The 25736-nt window shown below is 39.8% G+C and overlaps 1 protein-coding gene and 34 non-coding genes across 35 annotated transcripts; 1 reads left to right on the top strand and 34 right to left on the bottom strand.

Annotated features, from left to right (window-relative positions):
• Positions 1 to 80: 80 nt before the first annotated feature.
• Trnaa-agc (transfer RNA alanine (anticodon AGC)) lies at positions 81 to 153 on the bottom strand. The gene has a single exon. It is a non-coding gene; the product is annotated as a tRNA-Ala (tRNA).
• A 76-nt stretch (positions 154 to 229) lies between these two features.
• Trnaa-agc (transfer RNA alanine (anticodon AGC)) lies at positions 230 to 302 on the bottom strand. Its single transcript has one exon. It is a non-coding gene; the product is annotated as a tRNA-Ala (tRNA).
• A 77-nt stretch (positions 303 to 379) lies between these two features.
• Trnaa-ugc (transfer RNA alanine (anticodon UGC)) lies at positions 380 to 452 on the bottom strand. The gene has a single exon. It is a non-coding gene; the product is annotated as a tRNA-Ala (tRNA).
• A 76-nt stretch (positions 453 to 528) lies between these two features.
• On the bottom strand, positions 529 to 601 carry Trnaa-ugc (transfer RNA alanine (anticodon UGC)). The gene has a single exon. It is a non-coding gene; the product is annotated as a tRNA-Ala (tRNA).
• Positions 602 to 1124: 523 nt separating this feature from the next.
• Trnaa-agc (transfer RNA alanine (anticodon AGC)) lies at positions 1125 to 1197 on the bottom strand. The gene has a single exon. It is a non-coding gene; the product is annotated as a tRNA-Ala (tRNA).
• A 76-nt stretch (positions 1198 to 1273) lies between these two features.
• On the bottom strand, positions 1274 to 1346 carry Trnaa-agc (transfer RNA alanine (anticodon AGC)). The gene has a single exon. It is a non-coding gene; the product is annotated as a tRNA-Ala (tRNA).
• A 223-nt stretch (positions 1347 to 1569) lies between these two features.
• Trnaa-agc (transfer RNA alanine (anticodon AGC)) lies at positions 1570 to 1642 on the bottom strand. The gene has a single exon. It is a non-coding gene; the product is annotated as a tRNA-Ala (tRNA).
• Positions 1643 to 1867: 225 nt separating this feature from the next.
• On the bottom strand, positions 1868 to 1940 carry Trnaa-agc (transfer RNA alanine (anticodon AGC)). Its single transcript has one exon. It is a non-coding gene; the product is annotated as a tRNA-Ala (tRNA).
• An 82-nt stretch (positions 1941 to 2022) lies between these two features.
• On the bottom strand, positions 2023 to 2095 carry Trnaa-ugc (transfer RNA alanine (anticodon UGC)). Its single transcript has one exon. It is a non-coding gene; the product is annotated as a tRNA-Ala (tRNA).
• Positions 2096 to 2618: 523 nt separating this feature from the next.
• On the bottom strand, positions 2619 to 2691 carry Trnaa-ugc (transfer RNA alanine (anticodon UGC)). Its single transcript has one exon. It is a non-coding gene; the product is annotated as a tRNA-Ala (tRNA).
• Positions 2692 to 3509: 818 nt separating this feature from the next.
• Positions 3510 to 3582, bottom strand: Trnaa-agc (transfer RNA alanine (anticodon AGC)). The gene has a single exon. It is a non-coding gene; the product is annotated as a tRNA-Ala (tRNA).
• Positions 3583 to 3807: 225 nt separating this feature from the next.
• On the bottom strand, positions 3808 to 3880 carry Trnaa-ugc (transfer RNA alanine (anticodon UGC)). The gene has a single exon. It is a non-coding gene; the product is annotated as a tRNA-Ala (tRNA).
• A 76-nt stretch (positions 3881 to 3956) lies between these two features.
• Positions 3957 to 4029, bottom strand: Trnaa-agc (transfer RNA alanine (anticodon AGC)). Its single transcript has one exon. It is a non-coding gene; the product is annotated as a tRNA-Ala (tRNA).
• Positions 4030 to 4254: 225 nt separating this feature from the next.
• On the bottom strand, positions 4255 to 4327 carry Trnaa-agc (transfer RNA alanine (anticodon AGC)). The gene has a single exon. It is a non-coding gene; the product is annotated as a tRNA-Ala (tRNA).
• Positions 4328 to 4404: 77 nt separating this feature from the next.
• On the bottom strand, positions 4405 to 4477 carry Trnaa-agc (transfer RNA alanine (anticodon AGC)). Its single transcript has one exon. It is a non-coding gene; the product is annotated as a tRNA-Ala (tRNA).
• A 79-nt stretch (positions 4478 to 4556) lies between these two features.
• On the bottom strand, positions 4557 to 4629 carry Trnaa-ugc (transfer RNA alanine (anticodon UGC)). The gene has a single exon. It is a non-coding gene; the product is annotated as a tRNA-Ala (tRNA).
• A 225-nt stretch (positions 4630 to 4854) lies between these two features.
• Trnaa-ugc (transfer RNA alanine (anticodon UGC)) lies at positions 4855 to 4927 on the bottom strand. The gene has a single exon. It is a non-coding gene; the product is annotated as a tRNA-Ala (tRNA).
• Positions 4928 to 5152: 225 nt separating this feature from the next.
• On the bottom strand, positions 5153 to 5225 carry Trnaa-ugc (transfer RNA alanine (anticodon UGC)). Its single transcript has one exon. It is a non-coding gene; the product is annotated as a tRNA-Ala (tRNA).
• A 225-nt stretch (positions 5226 to 5450) lies between these two features.
• On the bottom strand, positions 5451 to 5523 carry Trnaa-agc (transfer RNA alanine (anticodon AGC)). Its single transcript has one exon. It is a non-coding gene; the product is annotated as a tRNA-Ala (tRNA).
• Positions 5524 to 5748: 225 nt separating this feature from the next.
• Trnaa-ugc (transfer RNA alanine (anticodon UGC)) lies at positions 5749 to 5821 on the bottom strand. Its single transcript has one exon. It is a non-coding gene; the product is annotated as a tRNA-Ala (tRNA).
• Positions 5822 to 5897: 76 nt separating this feature from the next.
• Trnaa-agc (transfer RNA alanine (anticodon AGC)) lies at positions 5898 to 5970 on the bottom strand. The gene has a single exon. It is a non-coding gene; the product is annotated as a tRNA-Ala (tRNA).
• Positions 5971 to 6046: 76 nt separating this feature from the next.
• Positions 6047 to 6119, bottom strand: Trnaa-ugc (transfer RNA alanine (anticodon UGC)). Its single transcript has one exon. It is a non-coding gene; the product is annotated as a tRNA-Ala (tRNA).
• A 76-nt stretch (positions 6120 to 6195) lies between these two features.
• On the bottom strand, positions 6196 to 6268 carry Trnaa-agc (transfer RNA alanine (anticodon AGC)). The gene has a single exon. It is a non-coding gene; the product is annotated as a tRNA-Ala (tRNA).
• A 378-nt stretch (positions 6269 to 6646) lies between these two features.
• On the bottom strand, positions 6647 to 6719 carry Trnaa-ugc (transfer RNA alanine (anticodon UGC)). Its single transcript has one exon. It is a non-coding gene; the product is annotated as a tRNA-Ala (tRNA).
• A 76-nt stretch (positions 6720 to 6795) lies between these two features.
• Trnaa-ugc (transfer RNA alanine (anticodon UGC)) lies at positions 6796 to 6868 on the bottom strand. Its single transcript has one exon. It is a non-coding gene; the product is annotated as a tRNA-Ala (tRNA).
• Positions 6869 to 7093: 225 nt separating this feature from the next.
• On the bottom strand, positions 7094 to 7166 carry Trnaa-agc (transfer RNA alanine (anticodon AGC)). The gene has a single exon. It is a non-coding gene; the product is annotated as a tRNA-Ala (tRNA).
• Positions 7167 to 7390: 224 nt separating this feature from the next.
• Trnaa-agc (transfer RNA alanine (anticodon AGC)) lies at positions 7391 to 7463 on the bottom strand. Its single transcript has one exon. It is a non-coding gene; the product is annotated as a tRNA-Ala (tRNA).
• Positions 7464 to 7539: 76 nt separating this feature from the next.
• Trnaa-ugc (transfer RNA alanine (anticodon UGC)) lies at positions 7540 to 7612 on the bottom strand. Its single transcript has one exon. It is a non-coding gene; the product is annotated as a tRNA-Ala (tRNA).
• Positions 7613 to 8133: 521 nt separating this feature from the next.
• Trnaa-ugc (transfer RNA alanine (anticodon UGC)) lies at positions 8134 to 8206 on the bottom strand. Its single transcript has one exon. It is a non-coding gene; the product is annotated as a tRNA-Ala (tRNA).
• Positions 8207 to 8431: 225 nt separating this feature from the next.
• On the bottom strand, positions 8432 to 8504 carry Trnaa-agc (transfer RNA alanine (anticodon AGC)). The gene has a single exon. It is a non-coding gene; the product is annotated as a tRNA-Ala (tRNA).
• A 76-nt stretch (positions 8505 to 8580) lies between these two features.
• Positions 8581 to 8655, bottom strand: Trnaa-agc (transfer RNA alanine (anticodon AGC)). The gene has a single exon. It is a non-coding gene; the product is annotated as a tRNA-Ala (tRNA).
• Positions 8656 to 8731: 76 nt separating this feature from the next.
• Trnaa-agc (transfer RNA alanine (anticodon AGC)) lies at positions 8732 to 8804 on the bottom strand. The gene has a single exon. It is a non-coding gene; the product is annotated as a tRNA-Ala (tRNA).
• Positions 8805 to 9327: 523 nt separating this feature from the next.
• On the bottom strand, positions 9328 to 9400 carry Trnaa-ugc (transfer RNA alanine (anticodon UGC)). Its single transcript has one exon. It is a non-coding gene; the product is annotated as a tRNA-Ala (tRNA).
• Positions 9401 to 9625: 225 nt separating this feature from the next.
• On the bottom strand, positions 9626 to 9698 carry Trnaa-ugc (transfer RNA alanine (anticodon UGC)). Its single transcript has one exon. It is a non-coding gene; the product is annotated as a tRNA-Ala (tRNA).
• A 1558-nt stretch (positions 9699 to 11256) lies between these two features.
• Positions 11257 to 16641, top strand: LOC139952695 (uncharacterized). The gene is made up of 7 exons (XM_071951900.1): positions 11257 to 11324; positions 12545 to 12623; positions 13108 to 13341; positions 13702 to 14738; positions 14902 to 14960; positions 15305 to 15507; positions 15986 to 16641. The coding sequence occupies exons 2-7, from the start codon at positions 12545 to 12547 to the stop codon at positions 16243 to 16245; spliced, it is 1872 nt and encodes a 623-aa protein (XP_071808001.1). The 5' UTR covers positions 11257 to 11324; the 3' UTR covers positions 16246 to 16641.
• The last annotated feature ends 9095 nt before the right edge of the window (positions 16642 to 25736 follow it).

The raw sequence follows: 25736 nt of genomic DNA, 5'->3' as shown, positions 1-25736 counted from the left end.
CCCCCATATTATAATCACAAATAATTTGCATAAAATGGGAACTTTCGTTTTGAATTTTAAAAACAAAAATACGTAAAGATTGGAGAATCCGGGTATCGATCCCGGTACCTCTCACATGCTAAGCGAGCGCTCTACCACTTGAGCTAATCCCCCATGTTATATTCACAAATAATTTGCATAAAATGGTAACTTTCTTTTTTTAATTTTAAAAACAAAAAGACGTAAAGATTGGAGAATCCGGGTATCGATCCCGGTACCTCTCACATGCTAAGCGAGCGCTCTACCACTTGAGCTAATCCCCCATGTTATAGTCACAAATAGTTTGCATAAAATGCGAACTTTCTTTTTTGAATTTTTAAAAACAAAAAGACGTAAAGATTGGAGAATCCGGGTATCGATCCCGGTACCTCTCACATGCAAAGCGAGCGCTCTACCACTTGAGCTAATCCCCCATGTTATATTCACAAAAAATTTGCATAAAATGGTAATTTTCTTCTTCTGTTTGGACAACAAAAAGAGGTTAAAGATTGGAGAATCCGGGTATCGATCCCGGTACCTCTCACATGCAAAGCGAGCGCTCTACCACTTGAGCTAATCCCCCAAGTTATAGTCACAAATAATTTGCATAAAATGGGAACTTTCTTTTTGATTTATTAAAACAAAAAGAGGTTAAAGATTGGAGAATCCGGGTATCGATCTCGGTACCTCTCACATGCTAAGCGAGCGCTCTACCACTTGAGCTAATCCCCCATGTTATAAGCACAAATAATTTGCATAAAATGGGCACTTTCTCTTTGATTTATTAAAACAAAAAGAGGTTAAAAATTTGAGAATCCGGGTATCGATCCCGGTACCTCTCACATGCTAAGCGAGCGCTCTACCATTTGAGCTAATCCCCCATGTTATAATCACTAATAATTTGCATAAAATGGGAACTTTCCTCTTTGAATTTTAAAAACAAAAAGACGTAAAGATTTGAGAATCCGGGTATCGATCCCGGTACCTCTTACATGCAAAGCGAGCGCTCTACCACTTGAGCTAATCCCCCATGTTATAATCACAAATAGTTTGCATAAAATGCGAACTTTCTTTTTGATTTATTAAAACAAAAAGAGGTTAAAGATTGGAGAATCCGGGTATCGATCCCGGTACCTCTCACATGCTAAGCGAGCGCTCTACCACTTGAGCTAATCCCCCATGTTATAATCACAAATAATTTGCATGAAATGGGAACTTTCCTTTTTGAATTTTAAAAACCAAAAGACGTCAAAATTGGAGAATCCGGGTATCGATCCCGGTACCTCTCACATGCTAAGCGAGCGCTCTACCACTTGAGCTAATCCCCCATGTTATAATCACTAATAATTTGCATAAAATGGGCACTTTCTCTTTGATTTATTAAAACAAAAAGAGGTTAAAAATTGGAGAATCCGGGTATCGACCCCGATACCTCTCACATGCTAAGCGAGCGCTCTACCACTTGAGCTAAGCCCCCATAATAATCACAAATAATTTGCATAAAATGGGAACTTTCCACATCTGTTTGGACAACAAAAAGAGGTTAAAGATTGGAGAATCCGGGTATCGATCCCGGTACCTCTCACATGCTAAGCGAGCGCTCTACCACTTGAGCTAATCCCCCAAGTTATAGTCACAAATAATTTGCATAAAATGGGAACTTTCTTTTTGATTTATTAAAACAAAAAGAGGATAAAGATTGGAGAATCCGGGTATCGATCCCAGTACCTCTCACATGCTAAGCGAGCGCTCTACCACTTGAGCTAACCCCCCATGTTATAATCACAAATAATTTGCATAAAATGGGAACTTTCCTTTTTGAATTTTAAAAACCAAAAGACGTAAAGATTGGAGAATCCGGGTATCGATCCCGGTACCTCTCACATGCTAAGCGAGCGCTCTACCACTTGAGCTAATCCCCCATGTTATAGTCACAAATAGTTTGCATAAAATGCGAACTTTCTTTTTGATTTTTGATTTATTAAACAAAAAGAGGTTAAAGATTGGAGAATCCGGGTATCGATCCCGGTACCTCTCACATGCAAAGCGAGCGCTCTACCACTTGAGCTAATCCCCCATGTTATAATCACAAATAATTTGCATAAAATGGGAACTTTCCTTTTTGAATTTTAAAAACCAAAAGACGTCAAGATTGGAGAATCCGGGTATCGATCCCGGTACCTCTAACATGCTAAGCGAGCGCTCTACCACTTGAGCTGATCCCCCATCTTATATTCACAAATAATTTGCGTTAAATGGGAACTTTCTTTTTGATTTATTAAAACAAAAAGAGGTTAAAAATTGGAGAATCCGGGTATCGATCCCGTTACCTCTCACATGCTAAGCGAGCGCTCTACCACTTGAGCTAATCCCCCATGTTATAAGCACAAATAATTTGCATAAAATGGGCACTTTCTCTTTGATTTATTAAAACAAAAAGAGGTTAAAAATTTGAGAATCCGGGTATCGATCCCGTTACCTCTCACATGCTAAGCGAGCGCTCTACCATTTGAGCTAATCCCCCATGTTATAATCACTAATAATTTGCATAAAATGGGAACTTTCCTTTTTGAATTTTAAAAACAAAAAGACGTAAAGATTGGAGAATCCGGGTATCGATCCCGGTACCTCTCACATGCAAAGCGAGCGCTCTACCACTTGAGCTAATCCCCCATGTTATAATCACAAATAGTTTGCATAAAATGCGAACTTTCTTTTTGATTTATTAAAACAAAAAGACGTCAAAATTGGAGAATCCGGGTATCGATCCCGATACCTCTGACATGCAAAGCGAGCGCTCTACCACTTGAGCTAATCCCCCATGTTATAGTCACAAATAGTTTGCATAAAATGGGAAATTTCCTTTTTGAATTTTAAAAACAAAAATACGTAAAGATTGGAGAATCCGGGTATCGATCCCGGTACCTCTCACATGCTAAGCGAGCGCTCTACCACTTGAGCTAATCCCCAATGTTATAATCACTAATAATTTGCATAAAATGGGCACTTTCTCTTTGATTTATTAAAACAAAAAGAGGTTAAAAATTGGAGAATCCGGGTATCGACCCCGATACCTCTCACATGCTAAGCGAGCGGTCTACCACTTGAGCTAAGCCCCCATAATAATCACAAATAATTTGCATAAAATGGGAACTTTCCTCATCTGTTTGGACAACAAAAACAGGATAAAAATTGGAGAATCCGGGTATCGATCCCGGTACCTCTCACATGCAAAGCGGGCGCTCTACCACTTGAGCTAATCCCCCATGTTATAATCACAAATAATTTGCATAAAATGGGAACTTTCTTTTTTGATTCATTAAAACAAAAAGAGGTTAAAGATTGGAGAATCCGGGTATCGATCCCGGTACCTCTCACATGCAAAGCGAGTGTCTACCACTTGAGCTAATCCCCCATGTTATAATCACAAATAATTTGCATAAAATGGGAACTTTCCTTTTTGAATTTTAAAAACCAAAAGACGTCAAAATTGGAGAATCCGGGTATCGATCCCGGTACCTCTCACATGCTAAGCGAGCGCTCTACCACTTGAGCTAATCCCCCATCTTATATTCACAAATAATTTGCATAAAATGGGAACTTTCTTTTTGATTTATTAAAACAAAAAGAGGTTAAAAATTGGAGAATCCGGGTATCGATCCGGGTACCTCTCACATGCTAAGCGAGCGCTCTACCACTTGAGCTAACCCCCCATATTATAATCACAAATAGTTTGCATAAAATGGGAACTTTCGTTTTGATTTATTAAAACAAAAAGAGGTTAAAGATTGGAGAATCCGGGTATCGATCCCGGTACCTCTCACATGCAAAGCGAGCGCTCTACCACTTGAGCTAATCCCCCATGTTATATTCACAAATAATTTGCATTAAATGGGAACTTTCTTCTCCTGTTTGGACAACAAAAAGTGGTTAAAGATTGGAGAATCCGGGTATCGATCCCGGTACCTCTCACATGCTAAGCGAGCGCTCTACCACTTGAGCTAATCCCCCATGTTATATTCACAAATAATTTGCATTAAATGGGAACTTTCTTCTCCTGTTTGGACAACAAAAAGTGGTTAAAGATTGGAGAATCCGGGTATCGATCCCGGTACCTCTAAAATGCAAAGCGAGCGCTCTACCACTTGAGCTAATCCCCCATGTTATATTCACAAATAATTTGCATTAAATGGGAACTTTCTTCTCCTGTTTGGACAACAAAAAGTGGTTAAAGATTGGAGAATCCGGGTATCGATCCCGGTACCTCTCACATGCTAAGCGAGCGCTCTACCACTTGAGCTAATCCCCCATGTTATAAGCACAAATAATTTAGATAAAATTTGGAACTTTCCTCTTCCGTTTGGACAACAAAAAAAAGTTAAAGATTGGAGAATCCGGGTATCGATCCCGGTACCTCTCACATGCTAAGCGAGCGCTCTACCACTTGAGCTAATCCCCCATGTTATAGTCACAAATAATTTGCATTAAATGGGAACTTTCCTCTTCTGTTTGGACAACAACAAAAAGAGGTTAAAGATTGGAGAATCCGGGTATCGATCCCGGTACCTCTCACATGCAAAGCGAGCGCTCTACCACTTGAGCTAATCCCCCGTGTTATACTCACTGATAATTTGCATAAAATGGGAACTTTCGTTTTGATTTATTAAAACAAAAAGAGGTTAAAGATTGGAGAGTCCGGGTATTGATCCCGGTACCTCTCACATGCAAAGCGAGCGCTCTACCACTTGAGCTAATCCCCCATGTTATAATCACAAATAATTTGCATAAAATGGGAACTTTCGTTTTGATTTATTAAAACAAAAAGAGGTTAAAGATTGGAGAATCCGGGTATCGATCCCGGTACCTCTCACATGCAAAGCGAGCGCTCTACCACTTGAGCTAATCCCCCATGTTATAATCACTGATAATTTGCATAAAATGGGCACTTTCTCTTTGATTTATTAAAACAAAAAGAGGTTAAAGATTGGAGAATCCGGTTATCGATCCCGGTATCTCTCACATGCAAAGCGAGCGCTCTACCACTTGAGCTAATCCCCAATGTTATAATCACAAATAATTTGCATAAAATGGAAACTTTCTTCTTCTGTTTGGACAACAAAAAGAGGTTAACGATTGGAGAATCCGGGTATCGATCCCGGTACCTCTCACATGCAAAGCGAGCGCTCTACCACTTGAGCTAATCCCCCATGTTATAATCACTAATAATTTGCACAAAATGGGCACTTTCTCTTTGATTTATTAAAACAAAAAGAGGTTAAAGATTGGAGAATCCGGGTATCGATCCGGGTACCTCTCACATGCAAAGCGAGCGCTCTACCACTTGAGCTAATCCCCCATGTTATACTCACTAATAATTTGCATAAAATGGGAACTTTCCTCTTCTGTTTGGACAACAAAAAGAGGTTAAAGATTGGAGAATCCGGGTATCGATCCCGGTACCTCTCACATGCTAAGCGAGCGCTCTACCACTTGAGCTAATCCCCCATGTTATAATCACAAATAGTTTGCATAAAATGGGCACTTTCCTTTTTGAATTTTAAAAACAAAAAGACGTAAAGATTGGAGAATCCGGGTATCGATCCGGGTACCTCTCACATGCTAAGCGAGCGCTCTACCACTTGAGCTAACCCCCCATATTATAATCACAAATAGTTTGCATAAAATGGGAACTTTCGTTTTGATTTATTAAAACAAAAAGAGGTTAAAGATTGGAGAATCCGGGTATCGATCCCGGTACCTCTCACATGCAAAGCGAGCGCTCTACCACTTGAGCTAATCCCCCATGTTATATTCACAAATAATTTGCATTAAATGGGAACTTTCTTCTCCTGTTTGGACAACAAAAAGTGGTTAAAGATTGGAGAATCCGGGTATCGATCCCGGTACCTCTCACATGCTAAGCGAGCGCTCTACCACTTGAGCTAATCCCCCATGTTATATTCACAAATAATTTGCATTAAATGGGAACTTTCTTCTCCTGTTTGGACAACAAAAAGTGGTTAAAGATTGGAGAATCCGGGTATCGATCCCGGTACCTCTCACATGCAAAGCGAGCGCTCTACCACTTGAGCTAATCCCCCATGTTATATTCACAAATAATTTGCATTAAATGGGAACGTTCTTCTCCTGTTTGGACAACAAAAAGTGGTTAAAGATTGGAGAATCCGGGTATCGATCCCGGTACCTCTCACATGCTAAGCGAGCGCTCTACCACTTGAGCTAATCCCCCATGTTATAAGCACAAATAATTTGGATAAAATTTGGAACTTTCCTCTTCCGTTTGGACAACAAAAAAAAGTTAAAGATTGGAGAATCCGGGTATCAATCCCGGTACCTCTCACATGCTAAGCGAGCGCTCTACCACTTGAGCTAATCCCCCATGTTATAGTCACAAATAATTTGCATTAAATGGGAACTTTCCTCTTCTGTTTGGACAACAACAAAAAGAGGTTAAAGATTGGAGAATCCGGGTATCGATCCCGGTACCTCTCACATGCAAAGCGAGCGCTCTACCACTTGAGCTAATCACCCATGTTATACTCACTGATAATTTGCATAAAATGGGAACTTTCGTTTTGATTTATTAAAACAAAAAGAGGTTAAAGATTGGAGAATCCGGGTATTGATCCCGGTACCTCTCACATGCAAAGCGAGCGCTCTACCACTTGAGCTAATCCCCCATGTTATAATCACAAATAATTTGCATAAAATGGGAACTTTCGTTTTGATTTATTAAAACAAAAAGAGGTTAAAGATTGGAGAATCCGGGTATCGATCCCGGTACCTCTCACATGCAAAGCGAGCGCTCTACCACTTGAGCTAATCCCCCATGTTATAATCACTGATAATTTGCATAAAATGGGCACTTTCTCTTTGATTTATTAAAACAAAAAGAGGTTAAAGATTGGAGAATCCGGTTATGGATCCCGGTATCTCTCACATGCAAAGCGAGCGCTCTACCACTTGAGCTAATCCCCAATGTTATACTCACTAATAATTTGCATAAAATGGGAACTTTCCTCTTCTGTTTGGACAACAAAAAGAGGTTAAAGATTGGAGAATCCGGGTATCGATCCCGGTACCTCTCACATGCTAAGCGAGCGCTCTACCACTTGAGCTAATCCCCCATATTATAGTCACAAATAATTTGCATAAAATGGGAACTTTCCTCTTCTGTTTGGACAACAACAAAAAGTTAAAGATTGGAGAATCCGGGTATCGATCCGGGTACCTCTCACATGCAAAGCGAGCGCTCTACCACTTGAGCTAATCCCCCATGTTATACTCACTAATAATTTGCATAAAATGGGAACTTTCCTCTTCTGTTTGGACAACAAAAAGACGTAAAGATTGGAGAATCCGGGTATCGATCCCGGTACCTCTCACATGCTAAGCGAGCGCTCTACCACTTGAGCTAATCCCCCATGTTATAATCACAAATAGTTTGCATAAAATGGGCACTTTCCTTTTTGAATTTTAAAAACAAAAAGACGTAAAGATTGGAGAATCCGGGTATCGATCCCGGTACCTCTCACATGCAAAGCGAGCGCTCTACCACTTGAGCTAATCCCCCATGTTATACTCACTGATAATTTGCATAAAATGGGCACTTTCTCTTTGATTTATTAAAACAAAAAGAGGTTAAATATTGGAGAATCCGGTTATCGATCCCGGTACCTCTCACATGCAAAGCGAGCGCTCTACCACTTGAGCTAATCCCCCATGTTATAACCACAAATAATTTGCATAAAATGGGAACTTTCTTTTTGATTAATTAAAACAAAAAGATGTTAAAGATTGGAGAATCCGGGTATCGATCCCGATACCTCTCACATGCTAAGCGAGCGCTCTACCACTTGAGCTAATCCCCATGTTATAATCACAAATAATTTGCATAAAATGGGAACTTTCTTTTTGATTTATTAAAACAAAAAGAGGTTAAAGATTGGAGAATCCGGGTAACAATCCCGGTACCTCTCACATGCTAAGCGAGCGCTCTACCACTTGAGCTAATCCCCATGTTATAATCACAAATAATTTGCATAAAATGGGAACTTTCTTCTTCTGTTTGGACAACAAAAAGAGGTTAAAGATTGGAGAATCCGGGTATCGATCCCGGTACCTCTCACATGCAAAGCGAGCGCTCTACCACTTGAGCTAATTCCCCCATGTTATAATCACTAATAATTTGCATAAAATGGGCACTTTCTCTTTGATTTATTAAAACAAAAAGACGTAAAGATTGGAGAATCTGGGTATCGATCCCGGTACCTCTCACATGCAAAGCGAGCGCTCTACCACTTGAGCTAATCCCCCATGTTATAATCACTAATAATTTGCATAAAATGGGAACTTTCCTCTGCTGTTTGGACAACAAAAATAGGTTAAAGATTGGAGAATCCGGGTATCGATCCCGGTACCTCTCACATGCTAAGCGAGCGCTCTACCACTTGAGCTAATCCCCCATGTTATAATCACAAATAATTTGCACAAAATGGGAACTTTCTTTTTGATTTATTAAAACAAAAAGAGGTTAAAGATTGGAGAATCCGGGTATCGATCCCGGTACCTCTCACGTGCTAAGCGAGCGCTCTATACCACTTGAGCTAATCCCCCATGTTATAATCACAAATAATTTGCATAAAATGGGAACTTTCTTTTTGATTCATTAAAACAAAAAGAGGTTAAAGATTGGAGAATCCGGGTATCGATCCCGGTACCTCTCACATGCTAAGCGAGCGCTCTACCACTTGAGCTAATCCCCCATGTTATAATCACAAATAATTTGCATAAAATGGGAACTTTCTTTTTGATTTATTAAAACAAAAAGAGGTTAAAGATTGGAGAATCCAGGTATCGATCCCGGTACCTCTCACATGCAAAGCGAGCGCTCTACCACTTGAGCTAATCCCCCATGTTATAATCACAAATAATTTGCATAAAATGGGAACTTTCCTCTTCTGTTTGGACAACAAAAAGAGGTTAAAGATTGGAGAATCCGGGTATCGATCCCGATACCTCTCACATGCAAAGCGAGCGCTCTACCACTTGAGCTAATACCCCATGTTATAATCACAAATAATTTGCATAAAATGCGAACTTTCTTTTTGATTTATTAAAACAAAAAGAGGTTAAAGATTGGAGAATCCGGGTATCGATCCCGTTACCTCTCACATGCTAAGCGAGCGCTCTACATCTTGAGCTAACCCCCCATATCATAATCACAAATAATTTGCATAAACTGGGAACTTTCCTCTTCTGTTTGGACAACAAAAAGAGGTTAAAGATTGGAGAATCCGGGTATCGATCCCGGTACCTCTCACATGCAAAGCGAGCGCTCTACCACTTGAGCTAACCCCCCATATTATAATCACAAATAATTTGCATAAAATGGGAACTTTCCTCTTCTGTTTGGACAACAAAAAGAGGTTAAAGATTGGAGAATCCGGGTATCGATCCCGATACCTGTCACATGCTAAGCGAGCGCTCTACCACTTGAGCTAATCCCCCATGTTATAATCACAAATAATTTGCATAAAATGGGAACTTTCTTTTTGATTTATTAAAACAAAAAGAGGTTAAAGATTGGAGAATCCGGGTATCGATCCCGGTACCTCTCACATGCAAAGCGAGCGCTCTACCACTTGAGCTAATCCCCCATGTTATAGTCACAAATAATTTGCATAAAAAGGTAACTTTCTTTTTTTACGTTTAAAAACAAAAAGACGTAAAGATTGGAGAATCCGGGTATCGATCCCGATACCTCTCACATGCAAAGCGAGCGCTCTACCACTTGAGCTAACCCCCATATTATAATCACAAATAATTTGCATAAAATGGGAACTTTCCTCTTCTGTTTGGACAACAAAAAGAGGTTAAAGATTGGAGAATCCGGGTATCGATCCCGGTACCTCTCACATGCTAAGCGAGCGCTCTACCACTTGAGCTAACCCCCATATTATAATCACAAATAATTTGCATAAAATGGGAACTTTCCTCTTCTGTTTGGACAACAAAAAGAGGTTAAAGATTGGAGAATCCAGGTATCGATCCCGATACCTTTCACATGCTAAGCGAGCGCTCTACCACTTGAGCTAATCCCCCATGTAATAATCACAAATAATTTGCCTAAAATGGGAACTTTCCTTCTGATTTATTAAAACAAAAAGAGGGTAAAGATTGGAGAATCCGGGTATCGATCCCGGTACCTCTCACATGCTAAGCGAGCGCTCTACCACTTGAGCTAACCCCCATATTATAATCACAAATAATTTGCATAAAATGGGAACTTTCCTCTTCTGTTTGGACAACAAAAAGAGGTTAAAGATTGGAGAATCCGGGTATCGATCCCGATACCTTTCACATGCTAAGCGAGCGCTCTACCACTTGAGCTAATCCCCCATGTTATAATCACAAATAATTTGCATAAAATGGGAACTTTCTTTCTGATTTATTAAAACAAAAAGAGGGTAAAGATTGGAGAATCCGGGTATCGATCCCGGTACCTCTCACATGCAAACGAGCGCTCTACCACTTGAGCTAATCCCCCATGTTATAATCACAAATAATTTGCATAAAATGGGAACTTTCCTCATCTGTTTGGACAATAAAAACAGGTTAAAAATTGGAGAATCCGGGTATCGATCCCGGTACCTCTCAAATGCCACTTGAGCTAATCCCCCATGTTCCTGTGTGTACAGAGAAAGAGTCCTATATAGGGCTAAGTTTCCCACAAACTTTGTACACAAAATAATTTTCTTTTGGAGCACAATTTTGTAGTTCCTCCTCGTTTTTCCTTTTGTCTCCATGAGGTACCGAAATTTAACAAATGTTCATGATACACAAAAGGATGTCAACAACTGCAATCAGGGACCCCCACCCCACCCCAATCACTACCCATGCAAAGGGGTATACATGTTCGTGTTCAACACAAATTCCAGGTAAACACAATGTGATCATTACACCCTTCTCAAATGAGCTAATTGTTCATAAATGCAATGTAAAACAGCATCGCCAGGCGTTGGTAAACAAGCGGTTTATATTCAATCTTCCCCTGTCATCATTTTTTAATTTAGCAGTCCATGTTTGCACTTCTCCATGTTACTGGGTTGTTGTTTTTAGACACGAACGAAGTGTTGACTTTGGCGAAATTGTTCTTTTCACGGCGGCCGGCCACAGTCGCGAAACAATCGTTACATATCATATCTAGGTACGGTATCAAAGGACGTCCTCGGTCTTCTGGCTCCCAAAATTCCGCTGCACACATCCGGCTGTTACAACTGAAGGTGACTATACAACATAATATTTATCTGAGTTATTTAAATTTCATTTGGTATTTTGACATCATGTCGAATTGCCACATCAGAGAATCAATGATGGTTTAATTATTAGAAACCAACTATTGAATAATTTACAAGAACCTGTGGTTAAAAGGTAAAATATCGTCTGTTATACTGAAGCTATAAACTGAAATAGTATGATTATCTGAAATATCTAAGTTTCATTAAAAGAGTATTTTGTCTTCGTGAGGAATCGATCATAGCAATGTAGATTTGTCTCATAAGAGAATATATGATGGTTTAATTTTATTAGAAACAACGTTTGAAGGTGAAGAGACACTTTTAGTGAAAGCGAAAGATGGACCACGATAAAGAGAATATTATATTGTGATCGATCTGTAGCAGAGGCTGTCTGTAAAATAAGGAAAGCAGTTGAAAGTATGGGAACATTTGGGGGATACCCAAGCACAGTGGATGATATTCTATGGATGGTATTGAATGGTCTGACAGTAGGAGGGTTGACTGTATATGTATGTAGATGCATTCAACCCATGATATTATTATTATGGCAGACTTATCTTTATTCAAGTAAAGGGTATATCCCCTAGACTTGATCCGAGTCTCATTCTCTTGTTAGAGGTCACTAAGCATATCGTGCCAACTAATAAACACCCCGCAGTGCGCGCTCGCCGTCAAAATGCGGAACAGGTTGGGGAATGCTGAGCATCACAAAATAATAGTTTTCTTGGGATCGGGATGGCACGGGATTGGGACTTGAGTAAAGTCTAACTGTTCCAAAAATGTTCCTATGCTTTAAAACACTGTTTTCACTCATGAGTAAATGGGTACAGGTGAGGGATCATGTGAGCATAATGTGTGCCAATTTTCGGCGGCTATCGGCATTACATGCTGCATGCAAGGATTACGGGTATGGTTTTACGAACGTCTACGGACCCGAAATTAGAACAGGGGTAATAATGATGTTAGGAGATTTAAGATGCCAATTTGGTTCGGAAAGCGCATGGTATGCGATTTGACTGAACAAAAACTACAGTCCGAGTTTGAGTAATTGTAAGTAGAATGTCAGTATGAATTTCCCAAAGCAGTGCTCATCTGTGAAACTGGAGCAGGGTACGAGACAACGAGGTGACGTTCCGAACCATTTTGAGAAATGAGCATAGGGCTACGATACTATGTATCTTTTTCTTTTTCTTCTTCTTTATTAGATGATTAAGGACCGTCGTATTTTGGGATGTATTACTCAATTCAGCTGGATGATGATTTCCGTGGGTGCTGTTGTTGCTCGTGAGTCAAGTCCTTTATTCCAAACGTACAGAAGAATTTGTACAATGTTTTACTTGATGTTAATCAGAGGATGAGATCTTGTAAATAGATTTATGCAGGGGTGATGTGCTTAGGGTTAGGGTCAGGGTTAGGGTATGTGGAAAAGGCCTTTATATGGTAAAGGTTAGGAGTGCTCGAATGACGGGCAGTAAACAGGTGTCAGTAACGTTTCTCAGTTTGAAATTTTGGGGGATAAAAACGTATATTATACATTTTTACCCGAATACACCGATGTCTATACTTTTCCAAAACTACATTCAAAGTGAAATGATTTCAAAAATGCATTATCGAAAGCTTCTGTACTTCTAAATAAGTAAGTTTTATTGGCATTAATTTTAAGAGTGACTACCAAACGTGAACCTTTCCTTCAGTTGACTTTTTTCTCCTTTCCTCATACACCACAACCACCACGCCTCCAACCACACCCATTTATTTCCTCCCAAAGTGTTCTATCCAAACGTAGCCAGTAGCGAAGTATGTTACATCCATCAGTCAACCGTCCGACAGGGTGTGGTCAAGTGGGTTGCACCCCCGGACCCATGCAGTTGTAAGGAGACTCGCGTCGGGGGGTTGAACACCGTGGAAGAGCCCGAACCACCCAACGGGTTTCTCAATGATGTGCTCTTCACTCGCAACGAAGAGAAGTTGAGGGCGTGGTTTGGATGTCCTAGCATAGAAGGTAAATGTGACCATGTGCAAATAATAGCTACCTAACAAAAAAAATATCTTTGAATTTCCTTGGACACTATTTAGTTGACAATTCATGCTTATTATACAACTTTGGTAACTTGGCTATAGGCCTTATCCTTTCAAAAGGACACGGTTTCTATCTAAGTGTTGGCCCAATTTGTTGCTCTTTTGCTTCTTTATTATGTAACTGCGATGTAATTTTACTCCTTGCTTTTGTTTTTATTTTGTAATTTTTGCAAAGACAGTTATATAAGGTAGGCCTGCGGAGATGGTAATTTTTGATAAGTGGTTTGTCATATACAGTTAGTTACTTGAGAATTATCTAAAACCTACGTCAATTCCATTTCAGTCCCTACTACTGCTGCAGTCCTTACCACTGCTGCTGATTCTACCACTGCAAAAGTCCCTACTGCTGCTGCCACTGGTGGAGTTTCTATCACTTCTGCAGTCCCAACCACTGCTGCTCCCACTGTTGCTGCGACTGCCGCAGTTCTTACAACTGCTGCAGTCACACCCACTACCGCAGTTCCTACAACTGCTGCAGTCACACCCACTGCTGCAGTTCCTACAACTGCTGCAGTCACACCCACTGCTGCAGTTCCTACAACTGCTGCAGTCACACCCACTGCTGCTGCCACTGATGCAGTCCCTACAACTGCTGCAGTCACACCCACTGCTGCTGATTCTACCACTGCAAAAGTCCCTACTGCTGCTGCCACTGGTGGAGTTTCTATCACTTCTGCAGTCCCAACCACTGCTGCTCCCACTGCTGCTGCGACTGCCGCAGTTCCTACAACTGCTGCAGTCACACCCACTGCCGCAGTTCCTACAACTGCTGCAGTCACACCCACTGCCGCAGTTCCTACAACTGCTGCAGTCACACCCACTGCCGCAGTTCCTACAACTGCTGCAGTCACACCCACTGCCGCAGTTCCTACAACTGCTGCAGTCACACCCACTGCCGCAGTTCCTACAACTGCTGCAGTCACACCCACTGCCGCAGTTCCTACAACTGCTGCAGTCACACCCACTGCCGCAGTTCCTACAACTGCTGCAGTCACACCCACTGCTGCAGTTCCTACAACTGCTGCAGTCACACCCACTGCTGCAGTTCCTACAACTGCTGCAGTCACACCCACTGCTGCAGTTCCTACAACTGCTGCAGTCACACCCACTGCTGCTGCCACTGATGCAGTCCCTACAACTGCTGCAGTCACACCCACTGCTGCAGTCCCTACCACCGATGCTGCTCTTTGGTCGACCGACTGTGCAGACATCCTCAGCAATGGAACCGACGATAGCGGGCTGTACACCGTCTACCCTCACGGCACTGCCCCTGGGGTGACCGTCTACTGCGACATGGATACAGGTGTTGGCGGTTGGATAGTAAGTAAACACAGTAATTATCAAACTAAGAATGTTGTGGGTGTGTTCTCTCACTTTGTGTGTTTTGAATGGTTGTTCATGAAGCGAAAAGCGATGCATACAAAAACTTATTTGATTGATTATACCCTATTCTTAAAACTGCGAATGTTCTTGTTCTTGTTAGGTATTCCAGCGGCGGCATGATGGGTCCGTGGATTTCAACCGCGATTGGCTCACATACAGGTAGGCAAATACGGATCAGAATTGTGTGAACTATAATTACCGTAAAGTACAATTTCATGCCAAGAATCCGGACTTTTGATTTTTTCCGGTTGAAAAAAAAAAAACGGGCGGGTGGAAAATGTACGCCGTGGCAGACGGCAGGAAATCGGCTGCACGCGATCCCGGCTCCTTCCTCGGACTTTGGTCAAAAGATGGCCCAAATAACGGCTGAGTCCTCTTAGCGTATTAATTTTGTGGGAATGGTTAACTTCAGAAAACGGAAAGAAGTATTTCAACACTTATGTTACACAGTCTTTCTCACTATACGGAATTTTAAATATATTTTGCAATAATTATTCCAATAGAAATGGGTTCGGGAATATGTCTGGTGAGTTTTGGCTCGGCAACAATAACCTACGACGTCTGACCGGAACGAACAAGTGGGAGCTGAGGGTGGATTTAGTTGCTTGGGACGGCACCAAGGCTTACAGCAGGTACGGATCCTTTGAGGTTAGAGGCGACGAGTACACACTACTGGTAGCTGACAAGAAACCGGGAGGAGGAGCAGGTACGAGGTTTCTTGTTTACCAACATAACCTTGGTAACACCGGTGTGGCAGGAGATTATTTCAAACTTTAAAAAACTTCATCTGATAGGGCCCTCTTTTGAATCATCCTCCTTCGGCCATGCTAATTTCAAGTATGGGGACAGAATCTCCGGCGATGAGATTCTGTCCGGCTATGAGATTCTGTCCGGCTATGAGGTTCTGTCCGGCTATGAGGTTCTGTCCGGCTATGAGATTCTGTCCGGCTATGAGATTCTGTCCCCCGGACATTTTGTCCCCTATTGGAAATTAACATGGGTTGAGCATAGAGTAAGGGGGTAAGGGAGGTTGATTCAAAAGGGGTGTTGTCAGAAGAAGTTTCGGTTGTATGCGGCCAGGGCTTCATTCAACCGAGAGCACGGACGCCGAATCCAAAGCAGAAGCCGTGATTTCGACAAGGGTCTAAGATGACCATTTCCTTCTTGTCTACTTTTCTTATTAGGTGACTCTTTGAACCATCATAATGGGAGCGATTTCTCTACTTGGGATCGGGACAACGACGGTTACCACGTAGGTTCTTGCGCCAAAGCGTACCAGGGAGCTTGGTGGTACTCCTCATCGTGCGGTTCGAGTCGTCTGAATGGACCGTACAGGGAGCATGCCGATACCGTGCCGGGGGACGGACAAGGTATCATTTGGTCGACATTCAAAGGTGTCGGTTCACTGAAGGAGTGTGAAATGAAAATCCGGCAATTGCCATAGTTTTTTTTTTTCTTCTCCATTTTTGGTCGACAATTTGACTGTAATTATAGGTCTGTGTTGCACAATTTGTGAATTAATAAGGAACACAACTTTACTTTTACTCGTATCACAAACAAATTAATGTAAGGGAGCAGATCCGAAGATCATATCGAGGATTATTCTTGTTATTTGACATAAGAATCTTGAGCTGTTAAGTCACTGTGTAATAAGGCTCAGGGAAAATGGATTTGCAGATCTCTTGAATGAATGGTTTATTGTCGGAATCTGTAAATACAAATTAGAACGTAGGGGGCGCTACGCAAAACAGGAGTTAACCAAAATTAAACGGGGTGTTTCTTGTGTACACCTGACCATAGCACATTATAACATTTTATTGTTAACCCGACTGTACATTTTTCTGGAACTGAAATACTCTGTTCAGTTATGTTGTCAAACCATAATAAATTTAATCATCTATTCTAAGATGGCCTGAAAATACACTATTGTCAGTCAACACTTATTCTGCCCTGCAATATTTGCTTACTTTAATCCTTTTCGGCGTACGGCGTGTGCCATCTCCATCTCCGTTAGGAAGCTCATTTTGGGGAAAGAGGTACATTATTTTATGTAGCCCGTTTGTTATCCCATCGCCTTGCCTTGGGTCAAGGCACGCAGGCGCTGGGGTCGAGCGAAGGGACGGGGGAGTCGGGGGGGGGGGGTCTGCTCAGTTTCGTGCTTTTCGATAGAAAAATCTGTTTTTCCAAACCGAATCAAAAAAAGGAATCCTTAAAAGCAGTGGACACTATTGGTAATTACTAAAAATAATTATCAGCATAAAACCTTACTTGGTAACGAGTTTGAGGTCTCGAAATCGAGCATCTAAAAGCACACAACTTCGTGTGACAAGGGTGTTTTTTGTTTCATAGTTATCTCGCAACTCCGACGACCAATCGGGCTCAAATTTTCACAGGTTTGTTATTTTATGCATATGTTGAGGTACACCAACTGTGAAGACTAGTCTTTGACAATTACCAATAGTGTCCGCTGTCTTTAAATAAACCGACATAAACATTTTTGAGGATGGCAATTCTAATGTGCAGAAGAAAACAAATTAGGGTGGGTGGGGGGGGGGGGGTGGGGGACACACACAATCTCATGGGGACAGAACTCCCGCCACACCGGCAAGTTCCTGACAATAGTTGACACTCTTTGAAAAACAAAGTGTTTTCCCCCACAAGAAAATTGTGAATAATTATTCGAACGCCTACTCTTTCTGACTGACACTCGACATGCTGTATGTGTTGAGAGATACCGCTCATCTTATATACCGCCCTCTTTTGACAACTGCAGTGTATACTGCAACTTCTCATGTACTAAAGCATTACTATACTGAACATGACCAAACGAGTTCTAAAACAAGTCAAGTAGTCATTGCCTCTTTCCTTTGAGTCTCAATCTAATGAACCCATAACTATATGAACCCTTTTTAGTATTTTCAAAGCATTAAATGCGGCCAGTTTACCTCTAAATGTGTGGCCTATCAAAAATATCATAAAAAAAAAACATCCCCAGAAAACTTCAAGCAAACAAACGAAAGCGCACACCACTTGGATATGCAGTCACGCACAACACCAACACTGGTTACCAAACGACTTACTTGCTGCTACTTTAAAATTAGCAGGAGACCAGCTAGGCGCAATGCTTTAATGTGCTTGAAGTTGTACAGTAGTTTATTAATAGTTCAGCATGTGACGATCGTGAGGATATTTGCATAACGCATTCTGAATTAGCCAATCAGTAGAAGGTTGTCACAGCTGCTGACCAATCGCAAGCCCTAAAACGGTTCCCTCAAAATGTTCGCAGACGACATTTACCGCATTCCGCGTAGGTTGTGAAGGGGTCGGTATCCCTTCGCACCATGGAAAATAGGTTTATTTTATTTTTTTCTCAATAGAAAAATTAAATCAAATGTACAATTTGCCCTCCTTAAGCCAAAATGAGAGTAATTTAAAAGCATTATATAAGTTTCATCGCACAAAAGGTGCAATTTGAAGACATTTTCAGTGACCGCGCAAGGATAACAATCCAGTGTGAATTGCCCCTTGGAAGAAAAAAATGCAAAAGTGAGACTCAACAACCTTATGCACTTTTTCAGAAGCAGTGCAGGTTTTAATGAACTGACTGAATGAAAATTCTGCGAGAATTTGTTCACTTGAAGCTCTTTCTCTCAAGTTAAGTGTCGTTTTATTCTTATACATTGACCGGGGAGCGTTTGCTGATGGAGCTGGTGTCTTTTTCATCTTAGCGGAGGACAATATTTCCGGGGAAGTTTCCTCTGAACATTTCTCACGGGACGCAAGCTTTACCTTGGAATGTTACGGGCGTGAAATGCTTTTGGAGTGCGGACTCATGAACACAGCGGCCGATATCGGTGAGTTTTAAAGAGTTGTGAACAGCGAGTGAATTACAAAAATGCCAGAAAGAAACCGGAGGATTTCGGGTATGTATGTCTATAGTATAAGTACATGCCAAGGGAGCATTTAATTCTTACTGAGAATTATTCCTAAAACTATTACAACATAAATGTGACTGTGACAAACAAATTCACAACCCTTGCCGGGTCTGTATGTACCCTTCTTCAACATTTCACGAAATTGTGCACTTTTAAACAATTCAATCTGTGTCAGTGTATATAATATCAATCATTAGTGGTCTAGACATGTAAATAGCTGAAGTTAATCTGATTAAACAGGAATTGGCTGCAATTGTAGGAGGCTCGCTTTCAATACAAATTGTATAACTTTATCTTTTGTGCGAAACACCTGCCTCATTCAATTGTGTTGACACTGAATAGAGGTCATGACCCACGAATGTGTGAACGCATATTATGCGCATCTCTTCAACACCAAGCTTGATTGGAAAAGTACGGTCATTCAAGAGACTGTAGGATTTTAAAGACTGAAAAGAGAAACTAAAAAACAATACGCCTCCTCGTTTTTCCTCTGCATATTCTCCTCAATATTCAACTGATAGAGTGGAAATAAACTGAACTGAACTGAACTGATTTAACCTGATATGAAAAACTTTGAGACTTTACAGTTTGAAATGGTGCAAACATCCAAAACAAACATCAACAACAAGTACAACACATCCAACATTACAGAACCAAAACAAACAACAGACATAAAAAACTGCTCAACAACTTAACTAGGTTTGAAATTAATGGTAAATACCTTCAATATCATAAGTTTTTTTAAGCAGTTAAATTTAGTGTAAGGTTCTATCACAGGAGATGATGGATGAAGTGAAACTGTTTGAGTGAATGGAAGTATGCATGAGTTGTGTACATCATACAGATGTACAAATTGTGTGGCAAGGTTCTTATTATTCAGTGTGTGATTCTGTTGGCATACTCTTTTATCCTCTGTATTGGATGTATGCCAAACACTCACTGTAAGATTTGTATTGTTTGTCTTGTCTCTTCTTTTATGTTGGCCTTATTGAGGAACCCTTGTAATCCTCAAATAAAATTGGTCAATACAAATAATATCCACTGGAGCTGTTGTCATGGATGTTGCCATGTTAAACTTGTGGCCTCACAGAAGATGTGTTTACTAAAAGCAGGTAAAGGCTGCTGATGGAGTAACACAAAAACAATTAAATTTAACTTATTATTTTGGTCTGTGGTAACACCATGTGTCTATTGGGTGATATTTTTTTGAGAACTTTTATGTTTATATTCTACTCAATTAAATTGAAATAAGGTCATAGAGATATAATCTCACCTGTGTTAGGACTATGTTAAACTTGATATGAATATCAAGTGTGTCTAATTTTTCCCTGCCTGTATGCCCCTATATTGGCTCAGCTAAGGAGTTCTTAATCTTTATAACAAGTCAATACAAATAATTTATCCACTTATTTAGAACTGTTGTGGTGTTCACACAATAGGTAATGTGTTTTTATTTATTAAATTAGTAATTTCACAGAGATATAATCTCACTTGTGTTAGGGTTTTGAGAAATCTTGGGTTGTAGGTTTTAATCTTTAGGGTTCTCAGAATTCATTGTTGATGAGTTATAGGTTTTAATCTTTGCATCAAGTGTCTAATCTCTTCCTGCTATTGACTCATCTGAGGAATTCTTAATCCCCATAATTGGTCAATACAACAGCCTTTTCTTCATTAAAGATGCCGCTGTTGTCATGGTTAACTTTGTGGTCTCTTTAGAAAATGTGTTTACTATTCATTAACAATTAAAGTTAAATTAGTTAGGTCATGAGATACATTCTCACTTAAATCATTGTTGATGAGTTGTACGTTTAGCATGTGTTTGCTAATCTCTTCATGCTTAATTTACTCATGTGAGGGTTCCTCAAACCTCATATTGGTCAATACAAATAATATTATCCTCTTAATTAGAGCTGTAAAGTTTTTACAAAGTTTTTGGTCTCCATCAGGTAAATTGTAGTAGGGTCATAGGTAATCTCACTTGTGTTAGGGCTCGATAAACCCTGGTTCTTGAGCTTAATTTTTGTATCAAGTGTGTCTGATGTCTTCCTGCTATTGGCTCATCTGAGGAATCCTTAATCCTCATTACAAATAATCTCTCAATGGATAGTGCTGTGGTCATGTTAAATGTCGCGGTGTCCCTAGAAGGTGTGTTTGTTAATCATTTTAATATAATTAAAGGGAAATTTGTACGGTCATGAGATGTTCTTAGAAATCATTGTTGATGAGTTGTAAAGTTTTAATCTTTGTATTTGTCTGATCTCTTCCTACCTGTATTGGCTTATCTGAGGGATTCTTAATCCTCATAGTTTGGTCAATACAATTATCTCTACCTTCTTCAGAAGACGATCAGAGCATACTGATCGAAACATAGAGTTGAAACCAACTGTGCTTTTCAGAACCACCCAAACTCATTTAGAGAGAGTCATTACATGGTGTTACCGCAAAGCCTTTCCATACAATTATTAGTCTCCTCCTAATAAATTGATGGTCTCCGTTGAAGATGTATATGTTAGTAATTTCATACAGATATAATCTCATTTGTGTTAGGGTTTTGAAAAATCATTGGTTTATATGAGTTGAAGGTTTTAATCTTGAGGGTTCTGAGAAATTATGGGTGATGAGTTGTAGGTTTTAATCTTTGTATCAGATGTATCTGATCTCTTCATGCCATTGGCTCACTGAGGAATCCTTAATCTTCATAATTGGTCAATACAAATAATATCCTCTAATTTAGAGCAGTTAGTGTTTCAAAATCTTGTGGATTCCATTTTAGGTCATGGAAATATAATCTCATTTGTGTTTAATAGGGCTGTTCAATAATGGTTGATGCATTGTAGGTTTTAATCCTTGCATCATATGGTGATGCCTATAATATTGGCTCATCATGTTATGGTGTAACAATGTTGTTTGTACATCATGTTTTTAAACATAGAAGTTAGTTGTAGAGGCATTTTAATTGGTTTTACCCTCCCTTATCTGTCACTTTATTTGGCTACCTTAGATTTTATATCCTCTTGGTAGATTACCTTGGTCTTTGGTATGTATGAGGAATTCTTAATCCTCAATGTTGGCAATAACAATATGATGTCCTAGCATCTGTTGAGAGTATACCACTCATCTTATATACCGCCCTCTATTGACAACTTATGTATAATGCAACTCATGTTTAGACTGAACATGACCCAAAGAGAAACAAGTAGAGAAGTCATTGCCTCTTTCCTTTGAGTCTCAATCTATGAACCCATAACAGCATCCACATACTAAGCTCTGTTTGTAGAAGTTCACAAGGCTCACCTGAGAACTTCTTAATTGTCAGTGTTTGTCCGAACCCCAGTTCCTTCTCAATAACTAAACTATTAATGTTTTTGTAACCGTGGTGATAGTTATGACTGGAAAATTAACTTGGCGTTAATTTTCATCGTTGTTTTTCTTTCTAATGGCTTTATTGTGAGGAATTCTATCCTCAGTGTTTCAGCCAATATCATGAACAACTCCTTATAAGGAGTTAACTTTTTATACCATCCCTTGTGCCATCATTGGCAGGGTATACATTTGGTAATTGCCAAAGATCAGTATCCTCACTTGGTATAAAAATTGCTCTAAAAATTTCGAAATGATGTGAGTGAATGTTTAAAATGATTGATGAATTGCTGAATGAAAGTGATGATGGAGGACCGACAACTTTTAAAACTAATTAGTCGTAAATAAATGTAGGTTAAAAATAAAAAATATCTCGTAACAATCATGAAACATAAACAACTTGAACACAAACACTGCAGTCATACATGTACAAATAAACAGACCACTTAAAGCAGCATTTCTTAGGGACTGAGACTTCTTCGATTCGAACATTTGCAAGGACTACTTCATCATTTGACATTGTCTTATAATTAGCCATGCCAAGGCAGTTAAAGACTTCAAGATATTTTCTCAGGAATTGGAAATCCAAGCGCCACCTCCGAGAGTTATTGAATGCCCTGCACACTAACAATAACTGCCAATATCCTTTGGAACATTGTGAATCTACAATATTGTAGCAGGATTGCAACAACAATAGAATTGAGTTCTCTAGCCCATGCAAGAACAATGTCTGCTGATTTTGGACTCTATAAGGTCTTAATCAATTGAGTTTTACTGATCTGATTAATGTTTTGCCCTTCACTGATAAAAACAAAAAATCTTTATCAATGTATTAAAAAAAAGATGTATGTATTATTTAGTTAATTTAATATTTTGGTAAACTCATTGATTGAAGTGAAAGAGACAATTCTCATTCAAGGCAAGACGCTTTCCATGGGACAAACAACTTTTTACATAAGAATGGAATTTAACGGATGAAAGCCTCGAGTTGACAATATTTGTGCCAGCATACTGACAATGATACAGTGAAAAGTCAGGATCAATGGAAAGTTTATTATGTGAACTGAACACACTTAAGACATTTTTTCTGTTGGATCGCCTTTAGGAGGAAAAGCCAAGCTTATCAAGATATGTGCCAGCAAATGGAATATGTCTATGGAAATGTCTATGGAAAACAAATGTGTCTATTGGAAATGTCTATGGATATGTCTATGGAAGAAAAGCATGATCAGTATTGAAAGTCAACACATATCATGTTTCAACTGCTTCTCGTCACATGGGAGGAATCATCGAACTTATCAAGCAAGCTGTGCCAACTAAAGACAACATTGGAATTGTTTCCTGTGGATTGATAATAAACGAACTAAGAAGTCAAACAATTTTCACTGACTTGTGCCCAAAAGCAAGAAACAATAAACTTTAAGGGGAGAACAGTGAAAACAACACACAATGCAACATACACAAACGATGGACACTCAGTCAAACAAACAAAAACACAAAACATCTCAACATCATTGAAATGTAACAATTACATGTTAATTAATGTTTTATTTAAATGTCAATTTAATAAACTATTTTTACCAATTTAAAGGAAGGATGATGAGTGAAGTGATTAAAATAGTGTGGAGGTATTGGTACCTTCCAATACCAAGTGTCTGAGCACTGAGGGAAGTAATTGGTCATCCCACTTACTTTCTCCTTATGTGGGTCACCCCCCCCCCACCCCACCCCAAAACTTTCTGCTGTTCTGGTTGGTCATACATCCTTTTTTCTTCTGTTTCAACTGGTGGCCATTTCACATTCTTCTCTTCAACTGATGGGCCATTCCGTCTTGGATCCATTTCCATACCGGGTAGGCATCTTGGTCAACTTTGAACTGGTGGACTGGTGCAGCAGGTAGATGGAATTGGCACTAAGGACTCATCTTTACTATGTATTAATGCCTTTTAAAATGGACCCATCTTTGAATCATATGGACCCGTCTTTTCTGGCACGAAATACCATACACCCTGTTTTAAGGCATATGGACCCCTCTTTACTATGTATTAAGTCCCACATATGGACACATCATTGAAACCTATGGACCCATCTTGGCATCTGTGGATCCATCTTTTAAGGCATCTATGGACCCATCTTAGTTCTATAGGCTTATGAACCCGTTTTTAAAGGCCTATGTTTTAAAAGCCCAAATTTTAAAGCAATCGACCTATCTTACGTGTGTATTAAGGCTTATGGGCTCATTTTTTAAGGCCTGTGGACCCATCTTGACTATATGTATTAAGGTCTATATATGGACCCATCTTGACTATGTATAAGGCCTATGGACTCATCTTTACTCGCATCAATGCCTATATGGACCAATGTTTTATTTAAGGCATGGACCCAAATTTACTATGTATGGGACCCATCTTCTTATGGCCTACTGAGCCGTCTTTACCCGGATTAGGGCATTTTGACCCCAATGTTAGTAACCCAAATTTTAAAGCAATCGACCTATCTTACGTGTGTGTATTAAGGCTTATGGGCTCATTTTTTAAGGCCTGTGGACCCATCTTGACTATATGTATTAAGGTCTATATATGGACCCATCTTGACTATGTATAAGGCCTATGGACCCATCTTTACTCGCATCAATGCCTATATGGACCAATGTTTTATTTAAGGCATGGACCCAAATTTACTATGTATGGGATCCATCTTCTTATGGCCTACTAACCCGTCTTTACCCGGATTAGGGCATTTTGACCCCAGTGTTATAAACCCATTATACTTTAAGGCAATCGACCTATCTAACGTGTGTGTATTAAGGCTTATGGACTCATTTTTTAAGGCCTGTGGACCCATCTTTATGTATGAGGACCTATAGGATGGACCCATCTTCGAAGGCTTGGACCCATTTTTATTTGTTCTAAGGCCTTTATGGTTCCATATTTTACGGCAATTGACCTATCTTACCTGTGTATTAAGGCCTATGGACCCATCTTTATGTATAAGGACCTTTAGGATGGACCCATCTTCTAAGGCTTGTTTTTAAGGCCTTTATGGTCCCATATTAAGGTCTATATTGAGCCATTTTCTTAAGGCATATGGACCCATTTTTTCAATGTCTATAGACCCATCTTTACTATTTATAAAGACCTCTATATGGACCCATCTTTTAAGGCCTATATGTACCCATATTTTAAGGCAATGGACCTGTTTATCTTTACCTGTGCATTATAAGGCTCATCTCATCCAAAGGACCCATTTTTCAAGGCCTATGGACCCATTTTTTTATAAGGGCTATGGACCCATCTTTACTATTTATTAAGACCTCTTTAGGGACATCTTTTAAGGCCTATTGACCCATACTTTAAGGCAATGGACCTATATATCTTTACCTGTGCATTATAAGGCTCATCTCATCCAAAGGACCCATTTCTCAAGGCCTATGGATCCATTTTTTATAAGGCCTATGGACCCATCTTTACTATTTATTAAGACCTCTTTAGAGACCTATCTTTTAAGGCCTATTGACCCATATTTTAAAGCAATGGACCTACATAACTTTACCTGTGCATTGTAAGGCTCATCTCATCCAAAGGACCCATTTTTAAAGGCCTATGGATCCATTTTTTATAAGGCCTATGGACCCATCTTT

The sequence above is a fragment of the Asterias amurensis genome, chromosome 2 (genome assembly GCF_032118995.1).
Source record: "Asterias amurensis chromosome 2, ASM3211899v1".
NCBI lineage: Eukaryota > Metazoa > Echinodermata > Asteroidea > Forcipulatida > Asteriidae > Asterias > Asterias amurensis.
This window is presented reverse-complemented; position numbering and strand designations above follow the sequence as displayed.